This window comes from Fundulus heteroclitus, chromosome 22 (assembly GCF_011125445.2).
Source record: "Fundulus heteroclitus isolate FHET01 chromosome 22, MU-UCD_Fhet_4.1, whole genome shotgun sequence".
NCBI lineage: Eukaryota > Metazoa > Chordata > Actinopteri > Cyprinodontiformes > Fundulidae > Fundulus > Fundulus heteroclitus.
In genome coordinates this window covers 21628918-21652409 of record NC_046382.1, presented here as the reverse complement: position 1 = coordinate 21652409, position 23492 = coordinate 21628918, and the positions used below count along the sequence as shown (strand labels likewise).

At 40.1% G+C, this 23492-nt stretch overlaps 1 protein-coding gene across 4 annotated transcripts in view; it reads right to left on the bottom strand.

Moving 5' to 3' along the window:
• The window catches only part of LOC105938752 (Kv channel-interacting protein 2), a 98947-nt gene that overhangs the window by 59732 nt on the left and 15723 nt on the right, over positions 1 to 23492 (bottom strand). The window contains exon 1 of one of the 4 annotated variants that reach the window (XM_012880635.3): positions 16100 to 16182. The exons of 2 other annotated variants lie outside the window; for them this stretch is intronic. In XM_012880635.3, the coding sequence (XP_012736089.1) occupies positions 16100 to 16136 (37 nt within the window). In that variant the 5' untranslated portion in view covers positions 16137 to 16182. Of the gene's footprint in view, positions 1 to 9284; positions 9681 to 16099; positions 16183 to 23492 lie in introns of those variants that run through there. One more of the 4 variants, XM_012880632.3, reaches the window with a different exon arrangement.

Sequence of the window (23492 nt, the reverse complement as noted above, 5' to 3'; positions counted from 1 at the left end):
AACCAGAACAGTGTCCACATACCATCCTGTTCAGACGCAACCCTGTGTCCTCACATACGGCGGTTGACTAGTGAGGTAGTCCAGTATCCACTGGGACAGCTGGTGATCCACTCCTGGCAGCTTCAGCTTGTCCCTCAGAAGTCAAGGCTGGATGGTATTAAATGCACTGGAGAAATCAAAGAACATGATTCTCTGAGGTCTTCCAGGCTTCTGCGGGTGCGTTAAAGGTTGGTGCAGGATGTAGCTGATGACATTATCCACCCCAATGCCAGGCCGGTGGGCAAACTGGTGCGGATCCACCAAAGACCTCCCCAGGGATGAAAATGGTTTAGGACCAACCTCCTGAGGGTCTTCATTTGAAGCAGCTACTGAGGTCCCTCGGCTGTGTGGTCTCTGGCACCGGTACCACAGGGGAGTCCTTCCACATCATTCCCCATCTTCAGGAACATGTGTCCCATGATGTCTCACAGTTGATCTGCGCAGCACCTCAGGAGCCTGGAGCTGCTGCTGTCCTAACATGCAGCCTTTTGCACCTTGATCTTTTGCAGCCTGTTCCTCTCCTGAAGTGTTGAAAGGGACAGGATGGTGGTGGGGAGGGTGGGGAGGGCTGTGCGATGGAGTCCTCTAAAAACAGAGGAGGTGGGTGAAGGCTAAGAGCTGAAAGGAGTAAAGTTTGGGGAAGAGAAGTAGGCAGTCATCAAAGATGAGGGAGGTTGCAGCAGGGGAGGCTGGGCAGGAGGAGCAGTGAGTGATAAAGTTCAGATCATTCACCCACTCTAAAGCTCCTACTGCCTTGGAGTTTGGTTTGTGAACCAAAACTGTTCTCGGGCTCCTCCAAACCCCAGTGCTGTTGTTCTGCTGCAGCTGGTCCTTCATCTTCTTCCTGTAGATGTTTTTTTTTCTGTCCCTGATCTTCCTTCTTAGGTCCTTCTGCATAGCTCTTTGCCCCCCAAAGGGTTTACACACAGGCTAGAGAGGAACTAGGTTGCGCTCAGGCTGCTTATTATTGATAAGAACTTAGTTAAATGTGTAAGCTAACACACTACGAGGTAGCACGTATGTACAGCATATTTGTGTGAGACGTGCACTTTTTTACTTGTGTGATGGAAGAGAAACGAGTTAAGCAGCATTCAGAACATCCTTAATTACACTAAGCAGAGGTAGTCCTACTAACCTGTGACATAAACAGTGCTTCAGGGCAGAGTAGGAGAAGAAACCGCACATAAACATGCACACACTGACTGTGCCATGTGTCCCTGGTGGAGGCTAATGAAACAAACTAATTAGTAGGCAAAGTGGGGTGACACAAAGGCAGGTGATTACATTTGATTGTGATCAGTAATGCAAACAAACGTAACATTAGCTAGACATGTTATGTCTAGACCTTACGCCTTTTTGTGGGGTAGACAAATATTTGCAAGTACTGATTAAGAACAAGTTTTAAAAACACTGTGCAGTCAGAATACAAATAAAAACTTGGAAAACCGGTAAGTTACTCAGACACAAACTGACTTTATGTAGTGCGGAAACTTGACAAAATCCTATTACTAATAGGGGAGTTTTAATGTCATGTTGTTTTGCATAGCTTAAACTACTGTTACGATCACATAACTTTTGACTGCGATGTGTAAGCTGTCTCCCCAGGCCTGACTTAAATGGCATGTCCCTCAGCACCTCAGTACAGCCAAAAATGTCACAATCCTCAAATACCAAACTCTGAATGGCCTTGATGAAATCCCTATGTAGCAGAGCCATTATACAGTTCAGCCCTCCCTGGCTCCCGCTGCACTGAAGCAGACATCTCTCTCTCTCTCTCTCTCTCTCTCTTTCTTTTTCTCTCTCCGTCTCCCATTGGAACAGACACGCAGGAGCCAGTAGTCATGGTAACTCCATTCTGGGTAAACTTAAGGATGCGTATGTGCATACACACTGTGTTTTTAAATAAATACTTCATAGATGGGACTGAATGGGCTTTGTGACAGTGGTGGCTGGTTAGCTGTTTAAAGAGCGAGTAGTTTGTTTAGCAAGCATGATGACTAACTCCAGTTGCATTTACGATAAAGAACGTGTGCGTGTGTGTTTCAGACTGTGTGAGTCTAAGATTAAAACATCCACCATTTGTCAGATTATATTTTGCCATGCCACGTCATACATCTTAATGAGCAACAAATGGCAAATTACCCTCAGTAAAGAATCCTTCTGGTAATGTCTTCTCATTACAAGAAAACAAACATTTGTGCCGTTTATGTTGGATATTCTTTTGTAAATTTATTTCATTAGGAAAGGTTGCCAGCTGCACTGTGGCTCTGGTCGTTGGAACTGATGCATCACAGCTAGAAGGTCCTGAATATGACTCTCAGCAGGGGCCTTTCTAGTTGAAAATGTTATATTCTTCATCTGGATGCAAGGGCTTTCTCTTGCTTCTCTAGTTTTCCTCTTCAGTCTCAAATTGTGATTGTGAATTTGACTGGTGCCAAGAAATAGTCTTAGATATGAGTGCACACAAGCTCAAGGATTTATCTTCGGAATCTTTGGAGTAGACATGTTCAGGGCGTACCTTGCCTCCCACTCAGCTGCCATTATTCACTTCTTGCAATAAACCTTTTAAAACAAAGCTCTGTGTCCGGCTCAATATCGGGTTTTTCCAGCAGTAAGCATTACTGCTATCTTTTTTTTTTTTTTCTCATGTAAGTCACTGTTCCAAGGTTGTGGTTCCTTTACACACTGATTTCACAATGAATGGCAGTGATAATGCCTGCCTATTTGATCCTTCTCTTACATATAAGCTGTAGCTGCTCTTTGGACTTTTTTGTGGGGTATTTAGCTGACCAGTTGTATTTTTAAAACAGAGTGTAAGAAATGTGTATAGAGTAATGTAAATCTACATGTCTAGCTACCAAAAATAAATGGACTGCCTTCACAGAACCATTTAAATAAATGTACTTAATGCTTTCAGATTTATTTAATTATTAGTAACCGATAACTAATAGCACAGCACGTATGAACAATGGAGCAAGAAGAGAAACCGGTCCGCCTGAAAATGTGGGGCTTGCGTTTCTTTCAAGTAAACTCTGGTGTGGATCGCTTAGAGTGGGGATGCCCACAGATTATTAAGGGTTATCAATCAAAGGGAGTGACCCAAAGCAAGGAAGTGACATGAGATATGATATGACTGAAACTTTTTAACTCTGACTCGGTGTCTGTGTAGCAACTTTAACACCTTGTTCTCGCTCTCTCTCTTGCACTCTTTCTGATTTCCTTCTGTACTGCCACATTTACCTCCTATACACAGAACCACATTCTGGACTGGTCGCAGCCTAAAACAACCAGGTTTAACTGCTTGCCACTGTCCAGGCCGATTGGTTAGTATCAAAGGATGCAAAAGTGAACCAAACCAAATTAAAATGTTCACCATTTCCTGCTCAACCAAACTGAAGCATTTAACTGACACAGGTGATCACTGCCTCCATGCAGGAAGGGACGAATGACACAAGCATGTGTCTCTATCTATGGATTCAACTCTATTCAAAACTCCCCACAATAACAGCAATACAGGAATGGCTTGCCATCATTGTAGGCATCAGTTAAAAGACCCACTTGGTTGTTTTTAATTAGCAGAGAGCAAAGATTTCCTGCTTCCGGTGATACGGCAGTACAAGTGCCGAATGGATAAAAGGCTCGGCAATCGATCGCATCATAGTTCCTGCACTTTGCCACGCCTGATAGTCTGACAATGCAGGTAAGTACACCACCAGGAATTTAAAAATACCACTGCACACTAAAAGATGTTACAAGGAGCGCCAAGTTAGAAGTAAGGCTTGAATCTTTTATCTATTAACAGAGCAAAAAAATTTTACAAGGAGCACCAGGTGAGAGGTAAGGCTTGAATCTTGTATCTATTTACAGAGCACTCTCAAACAGGATTGTTCATTTTAAAGTAAAGCAAGAAGCGCAAACATTCCATTTACTGTATGTAAAATATTCTGAGCTTTCACGTGGCAAAGATGGTTTGTTTTCCTCTACTTTGACACTTATTTTGACTTTGAAAAAAAGAGCAAAACATTTTGTTTGTGTTGTTTTTTTCTGTACTGCCAAAGCCATACTGAACCGTGGCCATCTTTACTGTCACTGCAACATACAGTCCAAAGAAATTTGTCCTCTGCATTTAACCCATTCCTTAGGGAGCAGTGGGCTGCCACTGTGCAGCGCCCGGGGAGCATCCTGGGCCTAAGGGTCTTGCTCAGGGACCCAGAGTAAAAATAACAGTTTAACAATTTTGTTGATGTCCAGGTGTTTTATAGAGACTCATATGTACCCTCTTGTATGGTTTCAGTGCAGAATAGCAGCGTTTCCTTCCTGTGAGAGAACATACATGAATAATGATGCAACAGCCATGCACGGAAAATGTTTTGAAGTGAGAAGGTTTTGGGCTACAGGTTACTGGTGTAATGAAAAACTATTTCAATCAGGACTGCAATGATAACATATGGTGAGTTGGATGGGTGTTGTGAATATTTTTGACTGGTTTTGAATGCAATCGGTAAGGGCATTGTGTGTAAATACTCTCCATTTATTACATCAAACTCACCAACATGGATGTTTGTTGAACATGTACCCTGTAGGGAAGTGACATTAATAGCTCATTACATGGAGGCTTTAACAGCCAATTGTTACCTCTTTTTTCTACACTACCCCTCCTCTGTGTTTATGCAAACTAATGGAACCTGGGGCTCAAATTGTATTTACATGTTATTATGTAAATTACAATAAGCACCTTGAACCTTGAGTACTGGGTTCACAAGGATGAGACTAGGCAAGATTTTAGTAGTATTTTTTTTTTATACAGTTTTGTAAAAACTTTACAAATCCCAAATGTTTGTATTACTGCAGAGTAATCCAAACCCTGTTTAGACTCTAACCCATACATTGAAGTTGTCTTTGTCTCAATCTAAGGAGCTAAAAATGGTCCAAAAATGAAATACATAAAAGCCTTGAAAATGTTGCAACGTCACATAAAGTACCAACCGGCCATCTTTAAAGATGTACAAAGAGTGTAACTATGGCAACACATCCACTAGCATCTGAGTAAGAAAATGTTAAAAACAGTTGTTACAGGAACATAGTGGTTTTCAATGACAATTGGACATTTAATCAATGTAGTAGAACCATACCAGATGCCAGAGAGCAAATGTCCAAATTATGAGTTCTTAGTCTACCAGACATCCCATTGATTGATATGGACAATAGTCAGTGGGGCACACAACCAGTTTACATCTAGTTGGGTAACAAAATGTGCCACACACAGTTAACCACAAGCAATATGACTGACACTATAAGAATTTGTCCTTTTTGGTGTAACTCAACAAGAAATACAGACCACAAGCTTTTTAATTAAAAAAATACAACTCCTCTGCAATATACACTCCAGTAAGCTTGAATTCAACATGTATAAAGCCTGCCCACAAGGATAATTTTGGCAGTTAGTGTGTAGGCTATAGCACATTTTTACAAATAGTTTAGGTTTTGAAAATACATGACCCGTGTTATCAGTAGAATAGGACCTAGATCTAACTAATGGGCCGGCCTGGTGAGTTCTAAAAAAAAAAAATTGTTATCCACTCTTCTTTCAGGAAAAGCGCAACTAAGACGTTATTGATCTGAGATAATATTGGCAGACCGGGACAAGGTGTGGTGTTAAGTCGCATAAAAAAATCCTCCCTTCCTATTGTGACAATAAGGTAGTTTTCAGCTTAATAATTCCCATGTCGACTCAATGAAATGATAAACATCTTTGACTGTCACAGTCTCCAGGAGCTTAGAAATTTAGCAAGCATTTAGCACTTTGGGATTTGTATAAATATAAAGTGCATTACAAATCCAATGTATTATTATTATTATTATTATTATTATTATTATTATTATTATTATTATTATTATTATTATTATTATTATTATTATTAACCTTTGTGGAATCACTCCAGCAGCTTCGCCAAGTTATCACTCTGTCCTGTATGTCCTACTGAGCAGCAGACATGAAGTTTGCATAACTTACTAGTGCAAAGACCCTATAAAGGATTAATGATGGATGCTTCTATGATGCTTTAGTAACTGAGCGCTGACAGACGGACAAGGGAGTATTAGTTGAGTCCACTTTGTCGACATAACAGACCAACTTAAAAACTGCTGCCTTCTGTCATTCAAAATAAAGAGTAAAACTCAGTGTGTGACGCCTGACGCTAAAATATTTACCTTTGTATTAATGGCTTACACTTACTTTATCAGATAAATACAGGTTGATAGCAAGAAAACTGCTTTTTGAGAAATATGGCCAAAATCTTACTGTTGTAACAAGATCTCAAGTCACCACGGCTGGTTATATAAAACAATTGTAGACTACATACAAATCAGTCCAGGGTCAGCTCTTGATATTTTTGGGGGGTTGTGGCTCTTTCTGCCTGCTGATAGTAGCTAGAGAGTAAGCAGGAACATAAGGAGACGAGGCAATGAGCCCAGACAGAATTCAAGCACAGGACAGCTGTATGGAGGACCTGGTGCCCTAGCACATGGTGTGCCAAGCTCAACCAGATGAACCGAGCGCCTCCCCAACTGTGATATTATTTCCACCGAGTTCTAAATTATCGCTGTTTTCATCAAGAACTCTTCACACTTGTATACATATGCCTAGGTTCTGCTTTCACAGCACTAACACATTGCAATGCAAATGCCAAAGCAGGAGCTGATAAGATAAAAAGCCGAGGTAGAGATGAACAGCACATCTGATGAAATCCCATTCACACACTACTCTATTGACAAGGTCATTAAAACACAGCTTTACCTCCATCCTCAAGATTAGCAGCTGGGATTCAGTAGAACCGCCCTTCACTGTATTTTTCTAAAGACGATGTGGGCTGCAGCTTAACATCCCTCAGAAAAGGAAAACGAAGGTTGTAAAGTTGCTCAGTAAGCTGTCAGCGCACACTGTTACAGAAGTTGTTTACCAGCCAAGGACGCTTAACTCAGCCAACAATAACCTCAGAAGGACAAACCAGGCAAAGAAAAAAAAACTAAAGACACTTCAAATCTAGTTTCTACTTCTAAACTGCTCTAATCTCAGTTCACAGATTCACATTATAAAGTTTTCTTGTTAGTGAAAAACATGAGGTTGTGTGAGTGGCAGTCACACAGAGAGCTGGACAAAAACAATTTTTTTTAATCCCTCTAAAACTTTCTTTTGGGTTACTGCACACATTATCTGTAAGTATGTTATTTTATCTTTTCATGGGACAACACTGAAGATATGACACTTTGATACAATGTAAAGAAGTCAGTGTACAGCTTGTATATCAGTGCAAATTTGCTGTTCCCTCAAAATAACTCAACACACAGCCATTAAAGTCTAAACCACTGACCATAAAAGGGAGTATACCTCCCAAAATGTGCCCAAAGTGTCAATATTTCTTTTGGCCATCATTATTTTCCATTATTGCCTGAAGTCTCTTGCGTCTGGAGTTAGCCTAGAGCCTCAAAGGTTGCCAGTGGAATCGTCGCAGCTGGTGGGTGTCAAGGGACCTTGAGTTCGTCCACCTTCCTTTTGAGGGTGCCCCAAAGACGCTCAATATGATTTAGGTCCGGAGACATTCTTGGCCAGTCCAGCACCTTTACCCTCAGTTTCTTCAAGTCAGAGTTAGTCTTGAGGGTAATTCTGGGATCAATATTGTGTGGAAATACTGCCCTTGCAGCCCACTTTCCGAAGGGAAGGGATCATGATCTGTGCCAGTATGTCACAGCGGGTATTTTCCCTCAATGAGCTGTATCTCCCCACAGCCAGCAGCTCTCATGCAGCTTCAAAACTTTACATCCTAGGCTTTGTGCTCCTCAACTGGCTGCCACCCCACATGCTTGACACCATCTGAACCAAATGGGTTTATCTTGGTCTCATCCAACCACAGGACATGGTTGCAGTAACCCATCGCCTTAGTCTGTTTGTCTTTGGCGGACTATTTGTGTGCTTTCTTGTGCTATATCTCTAGACAAGGCTTCCTTGAGGGACGACAGCCGTGCAGACCAGTTTGATGCAGTGTGCGGTGAATGGTCTGAGCACCAACAGTCTGACCCGCCCATCCTTTCAACCTCTGCAGCGACGCTGACAGCACTCATACGCCTGTCTTCTAAAGACAACCTCTGGATACGATGCTGAACACGTGCCCTCAGCTACTTTGGTTTACCATGGTGAAGCTTTTTCTCAGAGGGACCTGTCCTGTTAAACCGCTGTCTGGTCTTGGCCACCATGCTGCTGCAGCTCAATGTCAGGGTAAACTTTATGTAGCCTGAACCATATTTATGTGAAGCAATTACTCTTTTTTTTCAGATGCTCGTAGAGCTCTTTTGCTTGAGGTGCCATGTTGATCAATGTGAACGTGTGTGCGGGAGATAACACCAAAGTTAACACACCTGCTTCCTATTCACACCTGAGGCTTTGGAACACTAACAACTCACAGGACACCAGGGAGGGAAAATGGCTGATTGGGCACAATTTGGACACTTTCACTAGAGGATGTACTCGCTTTTATTTCCAGTGGTTAAGACATTAAAGACTGTGTTGAGTTATTTTTGAGGGGACAGCAAATTTACAGTTATACAAAACTGTATACTGATCACTTTACATTGTATCAACGTATCATATATTCAGTGTTGTGCCATGAAAAAGATAGCATCAATTATTTACAAAAATGTGAGGGGTGTACTCGTATTTGTGAGATACTGTACTTTTGAAAAAGAAGACAAGGGGGAAAGAGAAGGAAAGAGCTGTGAAAGAGTTGAAAGACAGATTGAGAGAGAGGAAGAGTGAGTCCATTGAAGCCCAATAGCTTTCTGATCCTCTGCATACTGAACGTTGATTCAATTATTATGCATAATAGCTGAAGCAACTGGGAAAATCTACTGTAGGCTCACAAGAAGGGACTTAGTACACACATAGTGGAGCTAATAATGACTACCATCTTTAAGCTGTTTGATGTCAAAGCTTTGTTAGGCTCACTGCCTGGAGATGAAACAAAGCACTCAGCTGGACTGCATACAGATAGATACACACGCTCACACTCTCTGAGCTAAAAGTGCACATGCTGTGCAATGTTTGCATCCATTATTAAGGTTGCAAACCATCTTGGCTACAGAAGAAAACCAATCCTGAGATCTCTGTTAACTTCAGCAGTGCACTTGCTATCAAAAAGTGGACTCCGCAGCAAACCTCAGTTTAGAAAGTGGAAGTTTTTCTGGGCGCCTACCTTGGGTGAGCGTTCCCATGAGGAAGCGGTAGAAATAGCGAGCCACCTTGGTGAGCTGCCTCTTGCACCTTTTCCTGCACTGGCTCATCCTGGTGCAGCAGTGGATGTGTTTGTGATGATAGGGTAATCACCGGCGGTGTTAGTCGGCTGATCTGTCCAGGGAAGCGAGCTCCCGGGGTAGGAGAGGAGGAACGGAGGGAGCGTTAATGTGAGTGTGAGGAAGTCTGATTGCCGCTGCTTCTCTCCCTTCTCCTCACTCACCCCTTCTCTTTCTTCTCAGTGTTGTCTTCTCCCACCCCCCTTTTCCTTCTCTTGGTTCTTCTCTCCACCTGTAGGGCGCTCACTGTCAATCAGCAGGCAGTGCTCTGTCTCCTCCCCATCACGTTCTGAAAAGCCCTCTCCTGGCCTCTCATTGGCTGGCAACGGAGTGTGGCAGAAAATTACGGACCGGCACACAAAACAGAGACGGTGTGTGTGTGTGTGGGTGGGTGTGTGTGACGAATACTACGAAGAGGCCGACTTGAGTGGCAGGTGGTGGTTTTTCTCCTGCTCCATGCTTCACACATTTTTTTAATGCTGTTCTCTTCTATTTTTCCTTCCACTCGTGGCTCATAAAGAAGACAGCATGCGAGACAGTGTGTGTATATTTGAGCCGGCAGGAGGTTGAGTAAAGTGACAGATTGAAAGGGGGGGAAAAAAGCAAACCCATTAATTTGCATCACACAGCATCCCCCTATGTCTGTCTGCTTGCTCATTACTTGTATTCATAACACATAGAGGAAAATTCAGTTGAAAGGACGAGCAGAAGATGAAAGTGAAGAAACATGAAGATGCAGGTATCTTGGTGGAGGTGGGGCAAAAAGGGAAGCACAGTGGGGAAAAGAAGGCTCGAAAATGTGAATGTTTTTCATGGCAAATATCTATTTCTAATATTCATTTAAATAAAATTTACACAAGATGTCAAGCAATTCAGATATACAGAGAAATCAAAACGGGTAAGCCCAAATATTTTATGATAAAGTGGTATAACATGGAGAATAAATATGGACCCGATGAAGAAAAGAAAGTTCAAAAATTGATGGCCTCATAAATAACAAATAAGACGAGACACATATAGCAGAAGGTAAACATTTGAGACTAGTCGCGTGTAAGTTCATCAGTTTATATGAGCATCAGTTATGTGTGTCTGTTTGGGTGAAAGTGTTTATATTTCTGTGAACACTCTCCAGAGGCCATTGTCCTTGATGTTATCAGCCGGCCAATAGTTCAGAAAGCATCCAAAGCTGTCAGCGGGGGAGGAGGGAGCGGGGGAGAGTTCTGAGCTCGTTCCTAATAACAAACCAGGAATGACTAGATAGGGAAGGCATAGACCAAATATGTTATTTGTTATGAGACAAGCTGCACTAACTTTCCTGTCAGCTTTAAGTCTTTTGCTGGATCCAAATGGTAAATACAATTTTCCAAATTGTTGGGCTTTTCCGCGCTTCACTTCCAGATTTTATCCCATCACCCCTTTGAGTTCAACCACCGAAGCCAGTCTGCGTACCAGCACATCCAGCTTTTCAGCTCTGCTCCTCCACCTTCCAGAACTGTCCGTTCACCGCCTTAGTGGGCACGTCATATGCAGCCGGCAGCCTGATCAAGGCCAAATGGCTACCGACATCCGCTGTATTTGCTGATATATCAAAAATCCACCAAATCCAATAAGTAGAAATCCAAGTATCCTGAATCCAAACATGCAAACGTTTTAAACGTTCAGGAATGACAAAGTCAAAAGAATATAGGGTGTATCCTAGAAAATGAGTCAAATCAGGACCGGACGGGTCCCCCTTTTGTTGCCTACCCGGGGGGAGGGGGGGTGAAAGCTGGAAAGGACAGAAAAACACAACCGACCTCGAAGAGAGACAGAACAGAAAAACACTGTCCTAGGAACGTCTAAATCTGTTTGTTACAAAACATACTGATGGCTATAGCCGTATCTCTAAATTTCTGAATGTTACAGTCAGTCAGAACCACTGCAGCTATAATCTGGAAGTAAAAAAACATGATTTTTATCACAAAACATACATGATAAGGAGACCCTTGCAAGATTAATTGTAGAGGTGTCAAAAATAATAGAGAGTAAAAGAACCAATGACCACAGTGTGAGACCTTCAGAATCACCGGAATCTAGCAGGTAAACTTTTCCATTAAAACAATAAGCAATGCACTCAGTCGCCATATTCCCCATACATACTAGTTGTGAAAAACTCCACTGCTGACGAAAAACATGTTGAAGGTGGTTGCAGCACAACATTTGGTCCAGCCAATTAAATATTGGTCTGCTCAGATAGACCAGAATTGAACTTGCTGGACACATCCATGTTTGGTGGAGGAATTGAACAGTACATCTCTTCAAAAACATCATACCGACAGTGAAATGTTGGTATGGTGGGAAAACCCTAGATATAAGCAGTTTATCAGTATATGGTACCACTAGGGTTCGCATAATTAAAGGTTGAAGGAAAAATTAAAGCTAAAATTACTGGTGCATTCTTGATATTGTGCATTCAATCTGAATATGAAATGAGACGGGGTTGTAAAGCAACAAAATGATCCATGGAGACTCTTGATTGGTTTAAGAGATAGAAAATGAAGCTGCTAGAACGACCCAGTGAACCATCTGACTTGAAGCAATGGAAAATCTGAGAGAAATGAAGAGCAGAGTGTGTAGAAGATCCCCAGGATCCTCAAGTCTTGTAAACAGCTTATGTGGAAGAATGGGTGAAAATCCCACCAGAGCAATGTATGAGACTAGCTTCTTCAAACGGGAGATGTCTTAACGCTGTTGTGACCATTAAAAAAAACACTTTTTCTACTAAGCATTTATTGCATTTCAGTAAGAGTGTTCAATGCACATCTCCTGTGGCATCCCCCCTTATTCAACATAACTTAATTTCAAACCTAATTTGTTTAGATTTCTTTATATGCCTGAATACTTTGGGGTTTTACTGGCACTGGGTGCGGATTTTATTTGAGTTGCCTAATAAGAAATGTAATTACTTACAATATTGACATGCCTTATAGTTATTTCCCATGCTGTACAAAATTAAGATATTCAATCCATTCTCCAGTGTGGTAAACCTGAATTTAAAAAAAAAAAAACTTGAAGGAAAGGAAGATCGTGGTACAAATGGCAGCTCTCAGTGACAGTTGACAGGTTATGCTGCAACTCGTTGAAAACAGGAGCTTTTACATCTTATGGGAGTGAGAAAGAAAGGCGTTTATGTAAAACCTCTCTGTCTTATCATTCTGCATGCAGTCTCTGAACACCGTCAGAGTCACTAAACAGTCAAGCACGCTTACCTTGTTTTCCCTGCTGTCACATTTTTATTGTTTTTCCCTCAACAACTCGCCTCTCAACTGCTGCCACTCCACCTTTATCCTCTCTCCTTCTCCCTGATGTCGAATTAGAAGTGATTACTGTTACCACAGCAACCCCAGACCCAATGGAATTTTCTGGTAGGCAGACCAGAACGCGTAAACACACAAAAACACGCAGACAAGCCCCCCCACAAACAATAAACGTGCACACCTGGCTCCTCTGCCAGAAACAGAACGCTCGCCTTCGCTATAAGCGGCCGCGTTGTCATTCAGGAGTCACAGAGCGAGGTCAAACTTCAGGCAATCACCTAACAGAGAGGAAACCAAACACAACCAGACACAATAAAGAGCTGATTTGACCAAAGGTGACACAGAAGAAGCTGGTCGCTGTGATCTGAGTCAAGAGGCCGAAGAGCATATTGGAGAGCAGATGGTAAATGTTTTCTTACAAATGACTGAAGCTGGAGCAATCTGGAGTGCAGAATTTCCATCTTCACACGGCATCGTTCTGTCTTTAGTGTCAAAATCCCTTCAGCCAACTGACATTGTTGTTCAGCTCTCATTACGTTATTATTAGAAGCGCCAATAGGACGTTACAGAAAGGAGAGGGTGTAAAGGTTAAGTAAACTACCACAGCTATGTTCATGAACTTGAAGACTGCAGCATAAGGTGGGTTATGTGCCATTCGTGGCAGAAAGAAGATCAGACTGCTTTATCTTACCCTGGGTATGAGGTTGCATGAAACAACTGGTACATTAAATGTCTCACTGAAAAGAAGCAATAACATATTTCAGGGAATTCACTTTGCAAACGTCTGAAATTGGGAAAAGTAATAAAAAGTTAGTAAATATCTGAAGAACTAAGCTTAAATTATGCTAAGATGTTTTTTGCACTTTTTTCTTAAAAGGTTTATTTCCATGACGTTGATAATTATATTCATGTAAAATCGTTGTTTATATTCAGATAATACTAAAAACGGGGGGAAAAAATAACTATTTAAATATGCATCAAGGCTGAACTACGAAAACATCGGAATTATAGACAATGAAGTAAATTAAAAAATAAATATTTATACAGCACCCTCCACGCTAACTAATACTCCTAGTAAAGATAAATAAAAAGCCATAAAATAAAGTTATATTTTTGCAGAATAAACTACATTGGATTTTTTGAACTACAACCTTTAATTTGAGTTGATTTATTTAGTAGTGGAAAAAAACCCATGTAAAGAAAAAAAAACAGACATTTCAGGGTCATGTAGCTTTTGCAGCTGATTGTATTTAGCAGAATGATGGGTGTAATGGATGCTGATCTAGAAACTATGTAAAAATGAGTGATGATAGATCCATCTCTGTGTATGCTCCAAGTGAAATGCTAGTGGAAAAAATACTATTTCTATACTGTTGTATTAACAGTAGAGGTACCAATACCTATGACACTGGTGACTTTGTTGTAAACAAAATTAACAAGGAATATTTTCATCACTGTACCCTAAATAAGTGTCTGAATTTGCTCCTTTTTTTCAGTGTGAGACTATGTGACAAAAGATGACTTGACACAGGCTTTTATCAGAGGTGGCATAAGTGTGATAGGCACTGTAAGAGTCAAACAAACAAAGCTACCTCTAAAATTATAAATTAAATTTTTTTTTAAGATTATTTTTTTTTTTTTTAAAGTAAAAAAAAAAAAAGTCTGAAAAGCTCCTAAATCCAGTTTGGTTCAAACTCATTTCTGACTTTAGGGAAAGAAGAAATCCTTCAACTAGAAGTAAAAGCTAATTTTTGAAACGTTTTTTTATTTTTTCCATGAAGAGAATATACAGTTCCAGAGAAAGGTCTTTAAACGTGACAGCGAGGAAACTGGTTAAGCAAGAGATAAAAAGACCAAGTTACATTGATGATCATTTAAGGAAATAAACTTACCAGCAGATATCAGGGAAATCTAAAAAATTATTAATGTCAAACATGCAGGAAACATTGTTAAAGAACATCAACCAAGAACAAAAGCTAAATAATGAATGCTTTTAAAGTGCGAGATTAAAATTGAAAGAATGAGCAAAAATTTACTGGTGAGGAAAAAGAATATATATATATATATATATAAAAAATTCAAAACACTAGAAGCGTCATTTTTATCCAGTAGGAAGCAACAAATGCCTGCTTGAGCATTTCAAACATATTGTTTTAATTAATTGGCTCTTTAAAAAAATAAAAAAAGCATCAGTTTTCTCAGGCACTCATCAGCGGGAAGCTTTAGGGTCAGTTTAATACGTTTTCTCCAGCAACAACAAATAACAAGCTTATTATTCCAAGTCTTATTTATCCAATGAGGATAGGCTTGGAGGTTTCATCTCATTTGTGAGCTTGAAATGAAATCAGACAAGGTGTTTAATGATATGTCTGTAAAAACCCTAGGTATGTTAACCAAGCTCTTTGATTTAAAAAACTGTTTAAAGGAATGCCTGCCGGGCCTTTTTTGTTTAAAGCACAGCTGTGTTGGTGTGAAACAGCACAGCGTGAGAGATAGCAATTGAGAAAAGCTATAAAAAGTGCAGGGCAGTAAAATGGTAATCAGGGACCTTTTTGGTGTTATCCTAATTGGTTATGGGGAGCTAAAAGACTTTTAATCAGACAAAAGTTTCTGTGATTGGGCATAAATTCATGACCATCGAGAGGGGGAGTGAATAACACTGATTATCTTTGGACCATAACATCTATTAGTCGGTGGGATGTACAATAGAAACACGATATCATGACATTAGCATAGGGAGTATAAAAAGACAACCTTTTTCTCATTGTCTGAAATCTAATTAAATTTTTCCTGCTTAAGGTCGCTTCTAATTGCCTAAATAATTTTTGATTTGTTGGAATAAGGAGCGAGATCATTTTCAGGGAACATTTTGTCCTCAAATTTGGTGTTTTAAAAGAGGATAAAAAGTGGGAACTAAGTGAAATTGGGTCAGACCCTCTTCAAAACTGCAGCTCTTGTGGTGTGTTGCCGGCCTGCAGTGGTCAGCATCTGGGGTCCAAGGAAAGAACAGTGGTGCGCTTCTCTGCTTGCTCCAACACTTTCTCCCTTTGATCCCTGTTTGCTTTCTTTCCTCGACTCTGAACTTATCTCTCAGCCAAAAGCTACTTAAGTTGTTTTTTTTCTTACAATCATTTTTGACAGGACAAGATGATGTTAGCAGCAGCTGCATTTTTCATGGCAACACAAACTCATCAATAAATGATACCTTAATTTTTTCCACTGATGACCATGACAAACTGCTCCAGAAAATAGCTGTGATGGACGTAAAAATTCATCGGCTTAAAGTCAACATAGAGCTAAATGCTATATGTAAATGAAGCAACCCTATCAATGATTCAAAAGAGCCAAAAACCACCAGAAAGCAGAATGCTGATGCAAATGCAAAAAGAAAAACAAACAAAAAAAGCCAAAGGAGTCCCTACCTTCAGATCTGGGAAGATGGCTAACAGGAAGAACCATGCACCTGGATCAGTGGTTTCAAACTCAAATCCTCGAGAGCCGGAGTACTTTTAGCAATGTTCCCTACCCTACACACCTGAAACAAATGGCTAAACTAGCTCACTAGCATGCAGTCAAGCTCTGCAGAGCTCTGCTAATGAGCTACTATTGGAGTATGGTGTGTTGAAGCAGAGACGCATGCAAAAGTTGCAGGACGCCGGCCCTCGGGGACTGGAGTTTTAGACCACTGACCTAGATAAACCAGCTTGGCCAGCATTGCAGAGAAATGTCTCTTCATCCCAAGCACCAAGAAGAAAACAGCAGCGGATTTTGGTCACAACAAACGATAAGCGCAAAACCAACTGAAAACACAGGAATTTCACTAGAAACATGGTTTGATCCGCTTCTACAATAGTCTGACAGCGCCAGCAGGAAGTACAAACCTAGATTGTGCTCTACACAGTGTTCTCCTGAACAGCTTCAAAAAGTTCCCGCCACCAGGCCAGAGTGGCCGATGGAGCCGTAAATGAAATTATATGCTTTTGCACCAATAAAAAACCCGAAGTACTTAGTTTTGTCCATAATGTGGTATCTAATGTCTCAGAGAAAATAATGGTGATCGTGGTTCCAATCAGCCAAAGAGATACAAGAAGAAAACGATTTTTTAAGGATAGTTCAACCAAAGATCTCAACCAACTTTACTCTTCCACCTCTGCTTTGTCCATTGACTCAGTAAATCAGCAAGTTGATTAGTTCCATGCTAAAAATTCAGGCATCATTGACACCGTTGCTCCCTTTAAAGTGAAGGTTGTCTCTGCAAAGAAGAGGAAGTTTGTTCCACTATTCTGGAGTAATCTTCCAGAAACTGCCAAAATGCTGAAACCCTGACTTCTTTATACACAAGGTAAAAAAAAACTTGTTTTTGACTGTTTTTAAATATAATTAATCTCAGTCTGTAGTGTAACTTTACTTCCCTTTACTATGCCGCTAATAGGTAATGATGTTTCCATCGTGTGAAGCACTTTGAGTTGTCTTGTTGCTGAAACGTTCTATACAAATAAACTCGCCTTGGTTTGAACAGGCAACAGAATCATGGGGTCCAATGGCTCACTGATATTTGTGTTGCCCGAACCAACAGATGAGATACTGCAACTTAAACCGCAGGAGAAATTCAATGCTGGTTCTGAGTTAAAGATGTCCAATTAAATAGCATCAACGATCGCCCCTGTGAGGAACCTGCAGCTTCTATGAACTTTTAAACGCTGCTTGAATCTTAATGCTTGTATCAAAAATGTGTCTTACACTAATTTTATACTTTTGGGCTTGATTCTGGAAGCAGATATGATTTAGGTCTTGAACACTGAGGGAGGCAAAGGATATCTTGCATTGTTCTGCATCTAGTGTTGAGGCTAAAGTGATAAAATGCTTAAAATAAGTGCCATTTAAATACTAACACTCCCAACACATTATACATGATTTATAGAACAGTTAAGCCAGTCTACTACAGATTTTGTAGACCAGTTTCAACAGCATTTACACAACTTATATAACCCAGCACTTACCCAGTAAAACTATTCTAGAATCTAATTCAACACTGTGCAGGCGGTGCGATGATGGGATGCTGGATGCTTAAATCTTAAAGTGAAACTGACAGCGTGACCTACTGTAGATTGATTCAACTAATAAATATCTGCCCACTTTGGGGTACTCACAAAGCTTTAAAATTCCTCCCAGGATGGTTACTTGAATCTTAAATACTTGTAAGTTATAATATGTTTTTATTCAATTAATTGTCCAGTTTTGTGCATTAAGTTTCTTACTTTGTTTTTAATATAGCCTTTTCTTAATTAAACCTAAGGTTTTCTGCCAAACGTAACCGAACAGCCGCTAAAAACTTAAAGGTGAATAGCCACGTTATTTGACTTTTCATTTATCTATATGTCAGTAGCTGGTTGCATACAGTTTTTATGAAAGATTATGACATTCTGCTAGAGTATTAGTTATTATTTTGGCGTTTTACGGTTTGTTTTTGTTTTTATGGTGCCATGTCTGTTTATATCTGGGTGCTGGGGCTATTTTTAATTTCACAAAAAGGACCATCAAAACATTATCAGGTTGGAGGCGTAATATATATATATATATATATATATATATATATATATATATATATATATATATATATATATATATATATATATATATACACCAAGCCTCCATTATTTTATTACATTACATTATTTTAACATGATCAAACGTATTTTTGGTCTTTTTATAAGCATATAATGTGGCTATGTGCCTTTGATATATACTTTTGATGAGACATAAAGGAATCAAATAAACTAGTCAATTAAGTTTTAATGATACAGAAAGACTTGATTTTACTTTAAACCTCCCACTGCCACACAGTGGTGAACAAAGTAAAGCAATCCAAAGTAAAGCAGCAGAATAGAAACTTTAGACATATTTGTGTTCGTGTGGGCAAGAGGAGTGGGCAGACATCAGCTGAACCTGTCTTCTTCCTACAGCCCCTGCCTCCATCATCTTGAGGGGTATGTCTGATTCTGACATGTTATGAAATATTAAGGGGTCCATACTGCATTGCTCAACTCCAACAGCAAATTAGCAACCTTGGAAAGAGCAACAAACGAAGATATACCACAAAGGCAGGGGATGAGGATAACTTACTTTGTTAATTCCTGTAAACTAAACTATGAACAAGAAACTGTTCTCATAAAAGTGTAAAAGGTTATTTCGTGAATGTTTGTATAGAATCATGTAGATTATAGTACGCAGGTGCAGTTTTTGAATAATCATGTCTTCATTTCTGCAATAGCTTGGCAGGTAAGTTATTAATAATTCACTGCAGATACAAACTCATACATTCATTCCCTCTTCTTGCCTCTGTGAAGATAGATAGATAGATAGATAGATAGATAGATAGATAGATAGATAGATAGATAGATAGATAGATAGATAGATAGATAGATAGATAGATAGATAGATAGATAGATAGATAGATAGATAGATAGATAGATAGATAGATAGATAGATAGATAGATAGATAGATAGATAGATAATTAGCTGATTTAAATTCTGAGGTGAAACCAGAAGATTTGAGAGTACAGAAAGGATGATTAATGTAACATGAAGAACGTAATAGTGACTGTAAGAAGATGACTTCTCAAGCTATGATACACACACACACACACACACACACACAGAGGTTGATAACATACCCTGGGATCAAGGTATCAGATCTGGTGGTGAGAAGTGAAGATTTTAGAAAGCAGACTTTATCCTGATAGAATTAAAGAACAAGGAAAAAAAGAGATAGATCATGATTTACATGTCTTGGGTCTTAGAGCGAGTGCAGAACCCCCAGCTAGTTCTAAATCCCTCACACAAAGCTTCCAGTCAGTAAGTAAGATAAACAGCAGGCAGTATTCGAAAATAATACAATAAACTGATTTTGCAGAGTTATTGAGATAAAACTTTTGGTTAGATACAAAAATGCAGTATTTATATCCACTATTCTATTCTGTAGAATGACAACACTAAATCTGAACTGTAGAGTTCCATGTTAGCAACCAAGCAAATCTTTTTTTCCCACCTTTTGCTGATACATTGCTCTATTTCTTGGTACATTACCACCACCTGTTGGTGCTGGATGCTGATGAAGCTTCATTTAAATTGGTCTATTTTCCTACTAGAGAGTTAAAGATGCCACAAAATATGATTCAGTCAGGCACATTTTTATCAAACTTAATCTACCATGATAACACAAGAATTTTTTGCTCTTTTTTTGTTGTTGCAATTGTTAATGTCATTTATTAATTTTTTTTTTTTGTTTTTTTTTATAGAAATGCTTTAAACACCTGACTTTGTGAAGAGTGAAGTTCACACACAGACAATTAGATATTGCCCATTGATCTCCAAGCTTTAACTTTGGAGCTGGGTAGAGTAACTGAAGTACAGTGATAAAATGTGTTGATATATGTGTAAATTACCCTATACATGATCAAAGGGGAGGTTATGTATTAATAAATATCAATGAAAAAGTATATTGTAGCATTTTTTGGATGCAAAATATCAGGACAAATTGTATGTAAGCAATATTTAGTTTCTGGTGGTGCTATATTCCTTAATTTGAATTAAGTCTCACTTTAAAGATTCTAATGTGTGCCCTGTACACTATAAACCTCTTGACATAAGATAAAAACATGTGATTTTTTTCAAAGATAATTACTATAATAACCATTATGCGATGACTTTTGTAATGCATTTACTAAAATAACTTGACAAAAACAAATGTCAGAAAAGTAGGTTTGAACAGGTTTTGGATGCTAATTGAGCAAAACAGGTGCCGCTTATGCTTACCTTCGCTTTGCTGATTTCCATTCATCCTTGAACATCGGTGGTTTAATGAGATCTTTATTATCAACAATAAAATGCATCAGTATCTGTCATCAATGTGAAGTTATTCTTGCAAAGGACTACATTTCAGCATGCAGCCTTGCCTGTTCTGTAATGATTGGGTCTGGGTATTCAGCCAAAACACAGAGTACATTTTAAAAAGTTTATTGAGATAAATGGAGTGGGTGACAGGCAGAAGATGGCAACAAAAACAGAAGATGGTGATGGTGGAAACTGACTGACAGGTGTAAACAGGCTGAGGCCAGGTCATGACAATAAACGGGCGTGAGGAAACAGGAGCTTGAAAGGAGCTTGATGAAATCCACAAACCAAAGAAACAGTTTGAGACCTGACCAGAAAAAGAAACCAAAGGCTCACCAGAGCGGGCAGAGCTAGCAGCAGAACCAAACAGGATCAAAGGGCAGAATGACGAGCACACAGTCACTGGAAAACCTCCATCAGTGAGGGCAGGACATAAGCAGCAACACAGGGTCTGGCAAACTGAGCAAAGGTGAACTGAGAGAAGCATTCAGGCAGTGCAAACGAGACGTTCGGGCAGTGAGTGACTGTGGAGGGCAGGTATAAGTAGGATGGGTAGCAGGTAAGCTGACTGAGATCTAATTATCTGCAGCATGTGGAACTAATCAGGGTGAACTGGGTGGTGGCACAGGGAAGTGGAGTAGAAAATAGAGGGAAACAGTCCAAAGTCCAGAAAAAAATCCCACAAATAAACAAGCCTATATGTGACATGTTCAAGCATTATTAGACTCGAGATATGAAGGGGTGCACTTTAAGATGGAAACAAAAAGACTACTACTTTTTTATCGTTTGGGAGGGGGTTTGTCAGTGTTGTAGTACTCGAGTCCGAGACTAGAACTCCGAGTCATTAGCTAAATTTAGAGACTCGTGACTTGACTTGGACTTGAGCACTGATGACTCGAACTTGGACTCGGACTCCCACATTCAGATCATTTAGACTCGGAAATTCAGAAAAAGACTTGACTTTTTTTATATCATTTGGCTATAAATTTAATATGTCATTAGAATATTATTTGGTTTATGATTTTAATATCTAAATGGCGTACCGCACACGTGACGTCACCATCTTATGAGCAACGCCCCTTGCCGCTAAGGTAGGACAAACGGTGTGAGAGCGCACGTAGCAAAGAGCCATTACACATGCAACAGATACAACGATATGACCGACTTTTCCGCTGTTAAACTTTCACAAAAGGATGTCCAGGCGCCCATTTTACTGGAAGAACTGTGGAACAACATACCAACGTTCAGCTCAAACGATGGATTGAGTGTCGAGGTCTTAGAAAGACTGGAAAACGGGCCGAGTTGATAGAAAGGTAAGTCGATGTTTTCCTCCTGCTCGGCGTTCATGGCGTCATCGGCCGTTTTTTTTCTGTTTGTAGTCACCGTCCAGGAATCGGTATAAATTGTCCGGCCCGCTGATAAATTTAGTCCGGCCCGGTGGCCAAATGCATTATCATCTTCCAACGGCTGTATCTCCTCGCTGCATCGACCGATCTGCACCAGATTTTTTGTGAGTCATGGGGGAACGCTGCCGAACGCGTTTGTGGGAATCGCCCGGTGGATGGGCCAGGAAAATGCGTGACAGCATCTGCGGTGGCGGGCGGCCGGCAGTGCATGAACCCTGCCAGCCGGCCGGAGCCGCGGCGGTGGCCAATAGGCCGGAGTGCGCTTGGCTGCGAGGGCCGATCGACGCCGCTTGCGGCTTTAACATCCTTCATTGCGGCCTATCAGCGTACCTCGAGTCGCTGTTGCGCGTTCCATAACAACAATGTTTAAAAACCATGGTTAGGAGACGTCTTAGACTTGGAAAAAGCGGTAGTTTTACCGAGTAAAACAAAGGGTAACGTACAGCGAAAGAGTGGAGGAAAACGCATATTTGCGTGATATGACGTCACGTTCTAAAATTAGCTCGCTCGCGGAACGCCATTATTAGTGCAATGGAATGTTACTGCTTCATGTCATACATCACACGTCACGGCATGTTCCTACAACGAACTTGGATCAATAGTGACTCGACTCGGACTTGACTCGGATGAATAGTGGACTTGACTCGGATTTTTTTTTTTATGACTTGGACTTGACTCGGACTTGAACACTGGAGACTCGAACCTGGACTCGGACTCGAGGCATAGTGACTTGACTACAACACTGGGGTTTGTAAACTGAATGACGGAGTAAGTGGAAATGATTAATAATGATTGTGAAAATATTACAGCATACTAATCACTAGCTGTTATGTTAATCAGTTCACATCTGCCAGGAGATATGCTTTAAATGTTTTATCCTGTGATTTTGTGCTATTTGTGGTGATGCTAATAAAAGGAACAAAAACTAGTTAAAATTCATTGCATCCTTTTTTTGTTATTGAATATGTCTGTAAGTCATTGGATATTTAAAAAATTCCCACAAATACGAATACGGTACTTCCCTTAAAAAAACAACTTAATCGTCATCAAATTGGCAACATTACTAAAGTGTTGAATTGCAAGTTGTGCAAATCTGCCCCTGAAAACCACACCATAATTAAATTTTATAAAATATTCAAAAGAAATATTCACTAGTGCTGTCATGGAAACAACTGTGCAGAAGAGTATAAAAGTAACAACTCCAAGCATACTTTTAGTTTTGGGGGTTTGCAACCATCAATGCCTAGAGTTTATTGCCATCATGATAGCAGAACCCCCAAACCACAGCTGAGCAGCGTTGTGAATGCGGTCCAATGCAGCGAGGACTGCTCAGACTCATACATTGGAGAAACTAAACAACAACTACATAAACACATGTCACAGCACAGGAAGACCAGCAGCGGGGGGTAAAATTCAGCAGTCCACTTGCACCTCAAGAACAAAGGGCAGTCTTTTTACGACAATGATGTCCAGATTTTGGACAGAGAGAACAGATGGTTTGAAAGAGGAGTGAAAG